The 9,505-nt window shown below is 41.2% G+C and overlaps 1 protein-coding gene across 2 annotated transcripts; it reads left to right on the top strand.

Annotated features, from left to right (window-relative positions):
* Positions 1–542: 542 nt before the first annotated feature.
* On the top strand, positions 543–8,996 carry LOC136449797 (probable peptide/nitrate transporter At3g43790). 2 transcript variants are annotated; one of them, XM_066449991.1, is made up of 17 exons: positions 545–860; positions 2,532–2,572; positions 3,739–3,799; positions 3,949–4,051; positions 4,175–4,277; positions 4,574–4,627; positions 4,710–4,772; positions 5,234–5,283; positions 5,375–5,450; positions 6,025–6,213; positions 6,335–6,422; positions 7,032–7,117; positions 7,191–7,298; positions 7,601–7,645; positions 7,735–7,823; positions 8,358–8,401; positions 8,490–8,996. In XM_066449991.1, the coding sequence occupies exons 1-17, from the start codon at positions 686–688 to the stop codon at positions 8,585–8,587; spliced, it is 1,473 nt and encodes a 490-aa protein (XP_066306088.1). In that variant the 5' UTR covers positions 545–685; the 3' UTR covers positions 8,588–8,996. The 2 variants fall into 2 exon arrangements, with proteins under 2 accessions (XP_066306089.1, XP_066306088.1); XM_066449992.1 differs by lacking the exons at positions 5,234–5,283; positions 5,375–5,450 and having other exon boundaries at positions 543–860.
* Positions 8,997–9,505: the final 509 nt, after the last annotated feature.

Genomic DNA, 9,505 nt, shown 5'->3' with positions numbered 1-9,505 from the left:
TAGCTAACAATTACAGAGTATCTCTTAATACCAACAGGCCCTTAACGTTGTATGATGAACCGTTGGTGGGACTGGGGAACTAGTGACCCAAGGGAGGTCATGTGTCCGCGAGCGCTCTCTCTCTCTCTCTTTTCTGTCCAGGTGCAGCCGGAGCCGGCTGCTCCCGGGCAGCGAGGGACCCGAACGGCGGCGGCCCTGCGGCAGGACCAAGCTGCAGCTCGCCGATCAGCCGGCAGCCAAAACGCACGATAAGCACGCGCGCGCTAACGCCAAATCGCTAATGGGACAGCGACGGCGACAGCGAGCCAGCCAGGTTGGCTCTTCGCTCGGAGGGAGCGAGCGCAGTCAGACGGGAGGACACAGGAATTCCACGGTTGACGGTTCCCCGTGTTTCCACGAAGCGCAGGGCGCAGGCGCAGCCATTGAATGAGAGCCACGAGTAGAGTAGGGGCCCCACCCCACGCTGGCGGACGCGCACGCCATTTGTTTTCTTCTTGTTTTTGCTGAGCCTACCTACGTAGAGGACGGCAGGCACCATATAACAGGAGGCGCGGCTCCGCACTCCGCAGCCACAGGCAGCTCCGCTCCCGTCCCCCTGCGTGCGCTCTGCTGCCGCCGCCTCCCATTCCATCGCGCGGCGCTGCCGACGTCCCCGCCGGAGTTGGTCTGAGTTGGAGCGAGCGAGATGGGCGGCGGCAACGGTGGAACCACCCCGCTGGGGGAGCCGCTGCTGGCGAAGAAGGCGAGGGCGTACCGGCCAAGGTGCCCCGGCTGCCGGATCGACCGCCTGAACGCGGAGCGGGAGGGGGTGTTCCCTCTCAAGGACCTCTTCCTCATCTGGCTCGTCACCATCACCTGCAGTAAGCTACCGCCCGCCACTGCTACCGCTTCTCCCCACACCTGCTACTACTTTATTCGTCGTACGTCCTAGCCGTTTTTTTGCTCTTGCAGAACACTGTAGCATTTCCCGGCCATCGTCTTCCCCCGGCTGCAAATCGCACGGCATCTAGCATTTTTGTTGCCTGCAGGCTGCAGCTAGTTAATGGTGTGCTGTTCTCTGGGTGGGGTTTTTGTTTTGGTTTTGGGTGTGAGTAATATACCTGGGATATACCTTTTGCTTTGCTACGCCCATCCAGGTTTGCTCAACGATACGCATGCTGCTCGATTCAGGATATTCGTCGCCATGGCTGGCGCTCGATAAGCGGTTAACGATTCAGCTCTTTGTTCCTTCCAGATTCAGTTTGGCCAGGCAGGCAGGCGCTTGCTGTTACGATGATCCCACCATCGTTCTAGTCCAGGAATTGGAGCATTATTCACAGTGAATCCAATAGATCGGTAGGCCCTGGATCGCTGTCAAGATGCTTAGCGATCAGTGCTAGTAGTACTATTTAATTGAGATTCAGTGGTAGCTAGTGCCACCACTAATTTAATCAGCACGCGGACTTATACTAATACTCAAATTGGCTGGGCAGCTTATCATACACCAACCAACAACTTGTTTGGCTTCAATTGGCTGTCTGGCGTTGACGTACTCTTGTCTCGTCAAGTCGCCATACTTTTACTTTTTTACTTTCCAAAAAGAAAAAAGTCGCCATACTTTTTACTACATACATATACAAACGCATGCGATGATTGGCTTCTCTCTCTTGGACTTTTGGTGTAGATCAGTAGAGTATCGTATCGTATCGTATCGTTACTACTCGCGTGACACTCTGAGCTCGTGATCCATAGGTCCTGCTCTTCTTTTCGTCCTCTGATCCTCTCTATGTATCTATCAGGCGACACTGTTCTTCGTCTTCCCCACCGCGGCTAATGAACACTTACACTATAGACGACGCTCCCCTGCCACGGCCGGGCAGCTACTGCCCACTTCCTCGGCTAGGCCTGCTGCCTCCCGAGGCCTTGCTTGTTTCAGCTTACAGATTGGGTGCTGACTGTTCAGAGGCCCCTTCAAACAATTTGCTTCCCTCAAGCTGAAAAATCCACAATTCTAAGCTAAAACAAGCGTGGCCAAAGCCTGGTGCGCCTCCCCAAACCCGAAACCCAGGATCCATAAATCCGGCAGCGGAGGGCCTAAAATCCTCATTTGGGCCTTTGTTGTAATTACGCCTTTTTTGTTTGTACTTTATCTCTTTTCTCGCCTCTATTAATATATTTGCCTGGCAGAAGTCCTGCCAGCAATTTTCGAAAAAAAATAAATAAATCCAGCAGCTGATGAAAGCGGTAAATTAATCTTGACGTCAACAGTCACCAGATTGGTTCAACGTTTTCCAGCGCGCGGAGAGCAGGAAATGTGATTGTCGCTTCTCAATAATTGACAGTGCTGGGTGTGGTGCTGTCACTGTTGATAATGAATTATTATACTCTCAAGGACTTTCCCCCCTCTTTTTTAGTCATTATAAAACTAGTTATGCTGGAACTAAGCACATGCATGCCTCTGAATTACTGTTTTCGTACCATTTGATTTATATAATCTCTAATGATTATCAATTAGAAGTTCACTTAACTCTGCTGTGTTTTTCTATCTGCAGCCCTGCCGATCCAGTCTCTGTTTCCCTTCTTGTATTTTATGGTGAGTAATAAGATTCCTGTCTCTTTTTTTGGTTTTATCGAAAAATGGGAATTGCTACAAGTAGCATCAGTGTTTTCCATTTTCAACATCTGTTTCCATGACGACTCTCTCTCTAGAACTAGTTAAGATGGTACTGTTACAGTCGATCCTGCCGGAATTTGAGTAGCTGGGTCTCAATACTAACTGGGGCCAGGGTAGAGCACCTGCTTTCCCTCCAAAGAAATAGCTCCAAGATATCCTCAACTGGGGTTCCTGTCTGAGTGAGCCACCTTGTTCCCATTTTATACTAAAATTAGACTGCAGACACTTTTTCCATCCAATAAAATTCCAGAATCGACATGGACCTTAGAGCTGGAGTCCTACGTGCATGTTTGGGTAGGACTTAAAATGTAACTATCCACTGACACAATTAAACAGTTTAAGTGGACAAATAATTACAAACGAGGGTTAACCTCCTGTGCAAGAGTACCCCCACCCCCAAAAAAGGTCCTGCTCAGAGAACTCGAACCAATTTGATGTGGGTGTATGTGTACATATACACCTCCCACGGCACTCTTTAGGTGGTAGGACCCACTTACCTTTTCTTGTTGATGTAACTGAGTTCAGGGATGCACGATGTTGTTGTTTATATGGCTCCAAAAGTATAACTAGAGCCATAAACAAAAGGTATAATTAGAGTCCGAATTGGCAAAAAGAAAGGAGAGGATAAGTTGGCTCCCACTGTCTTCTATGCCGTGATGCTATCAACAATCAAGTCAGCCTTTATGCATTCCTCTTCTGTTTTTTGCTGGAAACTTGTTGCACTTGCACTCTTCCATATTGTCTTCAATGCTAGCCCATTTTTAGACTAAGAGTACACATCCTACCGACAAGACAGGATGGCAAATTCCTGCCATCGTGACTTGGGACAGTTTATGGGGGAACATAGATGACGATAGCCTTTTCCCCCATTGGACAGGAAGTTAAATCCTTTAAGTTTGGATCTATAGCCCTCTTCTAAGTGAAACACTAACAGTTTTTCATAAACTTATTCTCTTTTCTGTAAGGTTCATAAATTAGCCTACCCCAACTTGTTTGGGATTTAAAGGCTTTGTTGTTGTTGTTGTTGTTGTTGTAAGGTTCATAAATATATTATCGTCTGTTAACCCTTGACATTTTGCTTGCAGATAAGGGATCTGCATATTGCTAAACAAACACAAGACATTGGATTTTATGCTGGTTTTGTTGGTGAGTTTTTTGATAAACACTGTTCCACTTCTGTGTCTATCTGCCCAAAAGAATCTGAACATAGTAGTGTATGGATGTTTACTGTGAACTATATATGTATAAGCTTTATCTATCAGTATAAACTTATGGTACATTTTCTATCAATGAAGGCGCCTCATATATGTGTGGGAGAGCACTCTCCTCAACAGTATGGGGAATCGTGGCTGATAAGTATGGAAGGAAACCGGTTATCGTACTGACCCTTGTTGCAATGTAAGGACCTTTTTTTTGACAAAACAGTCACCTATTCAATAATAAACTGTAATGTGGGTTTTTATTTTGGTTTTAGTTTTGCTGATGCACCCAGAATTTGGGCTTTTTTCTTCTCTATTTCAGAGTTATCTTCAATACTCTCTTTGGACTAAGCTTAAACTATTGGATGGCAATAATCACACGATGCCTGCTTGGGGTCATGTGTGGTTATCTCGGGCCAATTAAGGTACCTAAGCATATGGTTACTGGGACCCACCATCATCTCCATTTATCTCCGTTCACTAACTGCTCAGATAATAAGTTCCATAATCTTCTGTTTACATTCCACAGTAACTTGTTTCTAATTGTATCTACTGTTTTCTGAAACCTTTTTGCAAGAGAACAATACTCCATAAATTCAGTTTATTTCTTACAAATTTGCACTGCCATTTTGTTGTTAGAATGCCTTGAATATTATTCAGAAATTGAAGCTTGGTTGGTTTCACTGCAATGACTTTATGCCATTCCTTTTTGTGTATTCAGGCTTATGCTACAGAAGTGTGCCGAAAAGAATACAATCACCTGGCTTTGGCAGTTGTAAGATGCTCAATAATATTACTTTTTTTATTCTTCATTCTGAAACCCCAATGTTCATGAGTTGCTACTGCTGATCCACCAGGTTTCTTCCTCACGAGGCATTGGTCTCATTATTGGACCAGCTATTGGTGGTTATCTTGCACAGGTAACATTCAATCTATGGTGAAAATTAAACTATGTATACCAACTTAATCTGTATATAATTTGACCATTCTTTCTTTTCTGACCATGGCTTTATAAATAAAAAATCTGAAATTATGTTGCTTTTCACAGTCTTTCTTGTTTGCCCTTTTCTTTTTCCAATGATCCTTTATAAACTTTGAGTGCTTGATTAGTCTGGTGTACATTAATGATTATTCATCATGATCTGAAAAAGCAAGATGTTCCTCCACTAATACATATTATCTCAAACCACATTGATACATATTGATGCTTCCACAGCCCACAGGCTGATTCTGTTCAATGTTGTATAGTAATGTTTTTGGCAGCCATGCACAAAAAAATTATCTATCTGTTAGATTATTGGATTGACATGAAATTTAGAGAAGAAGAAAAAACACTACAATCCTAGTAAACTTATGTGCTTGTTGATTGCTTTTATAACAGCCTGCAGATAAATATCCAAGCATATTCTCTCAGACGTCCATATTTGGGAGGTATGCATCTGCTTGTGCAATTTGTTTTTTATGTTTTTATGTCCATTGCTTCTATTATATTCTAATTATGTTATAACATGCAATGTTTTAGGTTTCCATATTTTCTTCCCTGCCTGTGTATATCGATCCTTGCAGTTATTGCTCTAATTGCCTGCATCTGGTTTCCGGTGAGTTTGCCATTCCTATATGCCTACCATGCTCAATTTATTGGAGAAAACATCATTTAGGCCTTTTATTCCTGTTGTGCACCAGGAGTCAAATAAGCAGAGAACCCTACTGTAGATCCACACTAATGTGTAACTGAACCTTAAATCATATAATCTATCGCAATATACTTAGCAAACTCAGCGACTTTCTGTTGTACTGAGTTTTGTGCTTTTGGTAAAGCACACACTATCGTTACTCTGTAATCGTTTCCTCGTTCAACGTTCACAACAAATGTAGCTGCACGCCTGCACGCTTCCTATATATGACGAAAGTTGCTACCTCTAAGTGGCACCTGTAGGGTACCAGTACGATTTTTTGATGTGCGGGAACATTCATTCTTGCTTTGATTTAAGAGTTGGCAGGATAGATAGATTACAAATAACACCATGTTTACTGAAAAACATGTACATCAAATTTTACATCTTTCTGTCGTTGTTTAGCACTAAACATAACTGCAGTGCAACAGTATCGTCAGCAGGTCTTTTGTCGTTTAATATACGAACTGAGATCGAAATTGTTTGTGCATTTTTACAGGAAACTTTGCATAAACACAATGAGGATACCGTTGATAATTCAGTTGAAACTGTAGAAGAATCTCTTGCTGGTACAGACACTGAAGAAAATGGAGGTGGTGGATGTCTAAAATTATTTACAAACTGGCCGTTGATGTCATCTATTACTTTATATTGTATCTTCTCTCTTCAGGATGTGGCTTATGCAGAGGTAAAATTGCAACTTGTTTGCTGAGTTGCTTTTCTGTTGTTGTTACGTCTCATGCTTTCTCCTGTAAAAGAGCATCCAGTGCACTTGTTATTACTGTATCTGAATCAGGAAAAACTTGCAGACGTTCTCTCTTTGGGCTGTCAGTGACAGATCGTATGGTGGATTAAGCTTTACTACCACAGATGTGGGCAATGTCCTTGCAATGTCAGGTATGTCAAAATAAGCACAAAAACAAAATCCACCGAAATTGGTGTTGAATTAGGCCCACATAGCCTTGTACACCTTACCTTGATCGCTAGCATTGGGTGTGAAAATAGCCTATTATGATCGAGCAAGTGGTCTCAGAGAGAGGTTTTAAGTTTTAAAATCTCTGTCTGAGGAGTGAGGGAACGGGTGCTTCAAAGCCCTGCTATTTTAGGAGCCTAGTTAAAAGTGAGGATGGTCATTACCTATTACCTCAGTACCCTTTGTTTTAGTTTGAGAAAGCTCGGAGTTCCGAATTTATGGGCAATGGCTTATAGATTTTCCATGGGAAAGTTCTTCATATAGAGGATAATTGCTTTAGGTTGGAGATCCAAAGGACTTAAGCAACTCGCAGTAAACTGCTGCACATGACTACTTGTGCACATATGCCTAGTTTGTTGTAATTAGTAATATATGCTAAAACGAAGAATTGAGTCTTTCAAGAACTATATCTGAAGCATGTGAATGGAAAACTTGGAACTCAGTTATTTGTATTTCAAGCTTTGATGCTCTATTGTATTGCAGAGAAAGCTATATGTACTTATATATATATATATATATATGTATTTTGTCAGGTCTCTTCCTTTTTCTATATCAAATGTTGATTTATCCATTGCTTGCAAAAACTGTGGACCACATCACATTAGTTCGTGCAGTGGCGGTAAGGCAATAGATTACCTGTTCTGTTTAACCATATTCTGACACTTCAATTAACTAAACACTCTGATGTGCAGATATTGACTCTACCACTTCTTGCTAGCTATCCATTCTTTCCTTCATTGAAAGGGTTCGTGCTTATGTTGGTAGTAAATTGTGCATCTTTTCTGAAGAATACTTTCTCGGTGAGTGCAAACTTTCTTTCGTACCTTTTCTGTTTAGAACAAATATGTACATTTCAAACACAACATTGTTTCACTTTGTGATACCTAAGCAAGTCAGGCTTCCAATACAGAAACATGTTTTTCAAACAATTTTTTCTTGGTGTGCCCAAGAACTTAACCGAGAAGTTTGGTGCCAATGACTAATGCTTCATGCATGGCACTATTTATGTCAATGATCGTTGAACGTGTCATGGACATATTTCAACTTACTGCCAGCATTGTTAGTTCAAAAACTTAGTTATGTTCTTCTAAACTGTTTTCAGGTAACTACCATTACCGTGTTCAACATTTTGATGAATGAAGCTGTGGTAAGTTCTTAGTGATGGGTAATTTGGTTTCTTCTATGAAATTGGTTAGATTTCTTTCCTAACATCAGTATGCCATATGACATAAACAGACTCAGGATGTAAGAGCTGCAGCCAATGGGATAGCTGTAACACTAATGTCCATCTCTAAAGCTGTTGCTCCAGCTGTTGCAGGAATTATGTGAGTATTGACCATTCACGTCTCAGTATTTTACAAACCATGCATTGCAATAGGTTGGAGAAGATCAGCGGATTTATTGTATGACAGTATGAGAAATGATATCTAAATCTGATTAGCCAGAACAGCTTTTGGGGCTGCCTAATCTTTTCATGGTAAAAGGCACCTAGTATTCAACTTGAAATTACTCCCTCCTTTGTTTTATAAATTCAGAGAGCGTGCAGTAAAACCTCTAGAACTTTTACTTGAAAATGGCTATTCAGGTTGTTCATATGCGGTATCACTGGGTTTGTAGTGAAAGTTATTTCTGTAATATAGTTACTTCACAATCTTTTAATATTATTTTCAAATGAAAAGTAGTAATCGAAGTTGCACATTAGAAGTTCAATCGATGTGCAAAACCCCATGTCTTTTACAAATTGATGATGTTATTTCAGTTTCCAAGCCTAATAATGGTGCATTTCTTATTACTATTTACTGCTGTTTCTTTGCTGAACTATCCCCTTATCGTGGTTATTATTATTTCTTCCTCTGTAGATTTTCATGGGCCCAGAGGCGTCAAACAGCTTCATTTCTTCCAGGTATCACACCAGAAAATCTGTCTTTTACTTTATCCTCTACTGGCTATTATTGCGCACCTCTGTTAAACATCTGGTCTGAATCTTGCAGGCGACCACTTGGTGTTCTTCATACTGAACATCTTCACGCTCACCGGTCTCATCTTCACCTTCAGACCGTTTTTTGTTCGAGGCAGCGCGAAGCACTGAAACATGAATGAAGCACACCCATGGTAATAGGTATCCTATCCAGGGGCAATGAAATATAAATTTTCTTCGGGCGTGGCCGAGGAGGTGCCGAGCCTGTACGACCCAGGCAAGAACACAAGCGTATGGTACACAGCAAGGCTGTGTTGTTGTAAGTTTTGTAATTTCTGTTTCTTCTTCTCGGCTTCGCAGCATGCAGTTGCTGTATACTCCTATGATGGAAGAACATTCTGTTACTGGGCATGTTGCTCGGTTTTCACGCGTGTAAGTAATGTAGAAATCGTTATGGTAGGTATTTCCATATACTGTCATTAGTGGAGCATTGATTCTTTTGTAAGCAAGTTATTACAATGCCCTTTTTCCGGGCATGAATAAGTAAAGGGAAATATGCTTATATGCATATTATGAATAAGTGAGCAATGGACTTGTACTGTATTCGTGATCTATTTAATTCAGATTAAGAAAAATGGTAGACACTTGAAACCATTTAGTTCGCACAAAAACCTTGCACTATCTTAACACGTTCTCATTTGATCATGTAATTCTGTTTGGTGAAATTCTCTTCAGCCTTGTATCTTACGTTAGGTTTATTTATCGTAAAACTACACTATGGCGAATCAGTTTTGTTTAAATTACTCTTATACTAGCAAATACTATGTTTGTGTAGCAGGAGAAAATAAGCTATCAAATATTTATGGAAAACAAGAATAGAAATGCTATATATCTATTTATGTTTTATTCTTCTATAAAATTTAAAGGCTACAATTTATTTTGTGACATGACATCTATAATATAAGTATAACAATGTCCATGTCCTATTAATATTGTATTAAATTAAAATCAACTAGGTGGATTTGTTCTCCCATGCAAAACAAATATTTACTCATAAATATATCATAACTTTATTTTTTTTCATAGTAT

This window comes from Miscanthus floridulus, chromosome 5, assembly GCF_019320115.1.
Source record: "Miscanthus floridulus cultivar M001 chromosome 5, ASM1932011v1, whole genome shotgun sequence".
In the NCBI taxonomy this organism is placed as follows: domain Eukaryota; kingdom Viridiplantae; phylum Streptophyta; class Magnoliopsida; order Poales; family Poaceae; genus Miscanthus; species Miscanthus floridulus.
This window is presented reverse-complemented; position numbering and strand designations above follow the sequence as displayed.

Excerpts from the sequence above, each read along its gene's own strand:
- LOC136449797 (XM_066449991.1), top strand. The coding sequence starts at position 686 with ATGGGCGGCGGCAACGGTGGAACCACCCCGCTGGGGGAGCCGCTGCTG. Across the intron at positions 4,278-4,573 it reads GTTATCTCGGGCCAATTAAG|GCTTATGCTACAGAAGTGTG; the intron begins GTACCTAAGCAT and ends TTGTGTATTCAG. Across the intron at positions 8,402-8,489 it reads AACAGCTTCATTTCTTCCAG|GCGACCACTTGGTGTTCTTC; the intron begins GTATCACACCAG and ends TGAATCTTGCAG.